A 2977-nucleotide genomic window follows, 5' to 3' on the forward strand; every position below is an offset into this window, starting at 1 on the left:
CCAGACCCACCACACAGTCTGCGGACTGATCTGTCAGAGTAGCTGTCTCTGTCGCAGCCCTTCCCGATGTGGCCGGTCTGGAGCTCCACGGTGGCCTGGATGTTCCACACCGTCTCCTCACAGGTCTCCAGGTGTAAGTTAGGGAACAGGGGGATGTTCCCCGACCCGGGGGTGTACTCCACACGTTTGGTCCATCCTGAAACCAGACACAGGCAAAAAAATAAAAAATAAAACATGAACCTTGACAAACGTAGACCAGAATAAAATAGAACGTGAACGTATTCATTTTAATTTAACTCTATATGTCATCTGACAATAGTATCGTGATATATCGTATTGTTGCCCCTGTATCGCGATACATATCGTAATTCCTGCCGATACACAGCCCTAGTTTATATATTAGTATTTGAACTGTAGTACAGAGTACTATAATACTCAATACTCAAACGTCTTTTTACCTTGAAACGACATTTTCTCAGTTTGGAGGGAATAAAAATAACTTTTATGAATGGAGATATTTTTACACCCAATCAATGACTCTGTGCCGACGCCTCCTCCTCAGATGACGGTGATTCATCCGCGCGGCCCACGCTCAACCACACAACAGAGAGTGAAGAAGAAGAACAGGAGGAGGAAGAATTACCCATCCAGCCGGGTTTGCAGGACGGTTTGACCGTGACAACGACCTGGGCGTCGGCCTGGGCTCGGTTCTTGCCGCAGTCGAAGGCAGTCACCCAGAAGGTGTGAACGCGCTGCGTCTTTGAGTCCAGAGGCTCCGTGTGCTTAATGTTTCCTAAAAGTGTGAAAAGAAAAAAATTATAATAATAATAATAATAATAATAATGAGGCGTGGAATAAAAAGAAAACAGAAATAGAACGGATCGTCATCAACAACAGGATGTCAGAAACACAGACGAAGAGAACGAATTCAGCTGACAAACAACGGGTCAGAGCCAGAACCAGAACCAGAACCAGAACCAGAATCTGAACCAGAACCAGAATCTGAACCTGAATCAGAACCAGAACCAGAATCAGAACTAGAACCAGCATCAGAGTCAGAACCAGAACCAGAACCAGAATCAGAACCAGAATCAGAACCAGAATCTGAATCTGAACCAGAATCACCATAAGCATCAGAGTCAGAACCAGAATCAATCAGAACCAGAACCAGAACCAGAATCAGCATCAGAGTCAAAACCAGAACCAGAACCAGAATCTGAACCTGAACCTGAACCAGAACCAAAATCTGAATCTGAACCAGAATCTGAATCTGAATCTGAATCTGAATCTGAACCTGAACCTGAACCAGAATCAGAAGAAACTGATCCACTGGGTCTGGGACAGATCTTCAGACTCAGGCTCCTCCTCCTTGTCTTTATCATTTGTCCCATAGACTGTTTATAAGAACTGTGAACCCGGGCCCAGGAGTGGACCACATCCCTGGGTTCTACCCTGGTTCAGACAGACTGGGACAGGTCCATCCAGTCTACGGTTGTGACGAGGTTGGACAACGTCCAGCAGAGGGAGACAGATTCTCCGTAACCTCGGAGTGCAATGACGCAAAACCAACAACTTCCTGTGCGCGGTGTGAAAACTTCACAACAGAAGGTGAGGTGTCAAGACAACAAACACGACGTCAGTCTGCCACCTGGAGGTCAACGATTAAAATGACATCATTTATATAAAGGTGGCAGGAGCTCCACCAACCAATGAGAACGGAGAAGCAGCTGTGGCCACGCAGACGTCAGCGCTCGCCGCTGAAAACTCACCGTCGTTGTCGATGGCGAAGGGCACGTTGGGAGTGATGATGTCATAGAAGCAGATCTGACTGTACTGCGGGGAGCAGTCGGCGTCCAGGGCCTCCACCCGCACGATACGGTCGAACAGACGGCCCTCTGGGACCGACGCCTCGTAGCGACGTTCCACAAACACAGGGGAGAACTCGTTGACGTCGTTGACACGAACATGCATCTACAGCTTCATAAGAACTTGAACGTAACCACCACTGTGTTCTGTGTGAACCTGTCGATTGTGTGGCGACTTCTCTGACCGTAGGTGAGGATGTGGGCGCAGCAGTGGTCCACAACACGTGGGACTTGTCTGTAAATGGGGTTGAGACTCAGTTTGGTCTGGGTCCTGGTCTCTGAAGAGCCAGCTCCACTGCTCAGGGACTTCTTCAACTCCAGTTCGGCAGGGTGAGAGAGCTGTAGCGCCTCCAACAGGCGGGACTGACTTTCTACAAGGTCAGAGATGGAGTCGACTGACAGACCTCCCCGCCAAGCAGGAGGGAGAGGAGGGGGAGGAGGGGGGGGGACTAACTTGTGAGACTTTTTGCTGTTGACTCCGTCGGCTCCCTCCCCACAGTCGTAGGCCTGGATGGTGAAGCTGTGCTCACGCTGACTCTCACAGTCCAGCGGCTCCTTGGACCGGACCAGACCCTCGCCGGTGGAGCGGTCCAGAACCACGGCCTCAAACTGGACCGTACCTGAACCGGAGGGACCGTTGTGGACCCTGAAGCCACAGATCTCACCTGGAGGAGTGAGGAGTGAGGAGAGGTGGGGGAGGAGACAGGGGGCAGATGTGGATTAAACCAGATTAAACCAGATTAATCCAGATTAGACAGCACCGTGAACCGACATTCAAATATATGTTTTCTTGTGTTTCTGTCTGGACCAGCGTCATCCTGCACTGAGTTGAACTTATTATCACAGAACCATGTGTCATTCAGTTATACCAGGTGAAACAAAGGCTTCAATTAGGTTTCAATACATTCTATGAAGACACAGTCTCCAACTGTAAAACCTTCTTCTGATCTAGTTTGCCCCCCCCTCCCCTGAGCCCTCCCCCCGGGTAATTGGAGTTGATCTGCAGTAATTGGACTTTACACAGTTATTTCCAAGACTCTGAGTGAAAATATGAAAACTGTCACTGCTGCTGCTGTTACTGCTGCTGTTACTGCTGCTGCTGCTGCTGCTGC

At 49.4% G+C, this 2977-nt stretch overlaps 1 protein-coding gene across 1 annotated transcript in view; it reads right to left on the reverse strand.

Annotated features, from left to right (window-relative positions):
* The window catches only part of clstn3 (calsyntenin 3), a 17718-nt gene that overhangs the window by 10300 nt on the left and 4441 nt on the right, over positions 1-2977 (reverse strand). The window contains exons 4-7 of the mRNA XM_025061345.1: positions 2316-2530; positions 1770-1971; positions 644-793; positions 11-196 (exon numbers count right to left, since the gene is read on the reverse strand). Of these exons, the coding sequence (XP_024917113.1) occupies positions 11-196; positions 644-793; positions 1770-1971; positions 2316-2530 (753 nt within the window). The remainder of the gene's footprint in view (positions 1-10; positions 197-643; positions 794-1769; positions 1972-2315; positions 2531-2977) is intronic.

The sequence above is a fragment of the Cynoglossus semilaevis genome, chromosome 13 (assembly GCF_000523025.1).
Source record: "Cynoglossus semilaevis isolate Cse_v1.0 chromosome 13, Cse_v1.0, whole genome shotgun sequence".
Lineage (NCBI taxonomy): Eukaryota > Metazoa > Chordata > Actinopteri > Pleuronectiformes > Cynoglossidae > Cynoglossus > Cynoglossus semilaevis.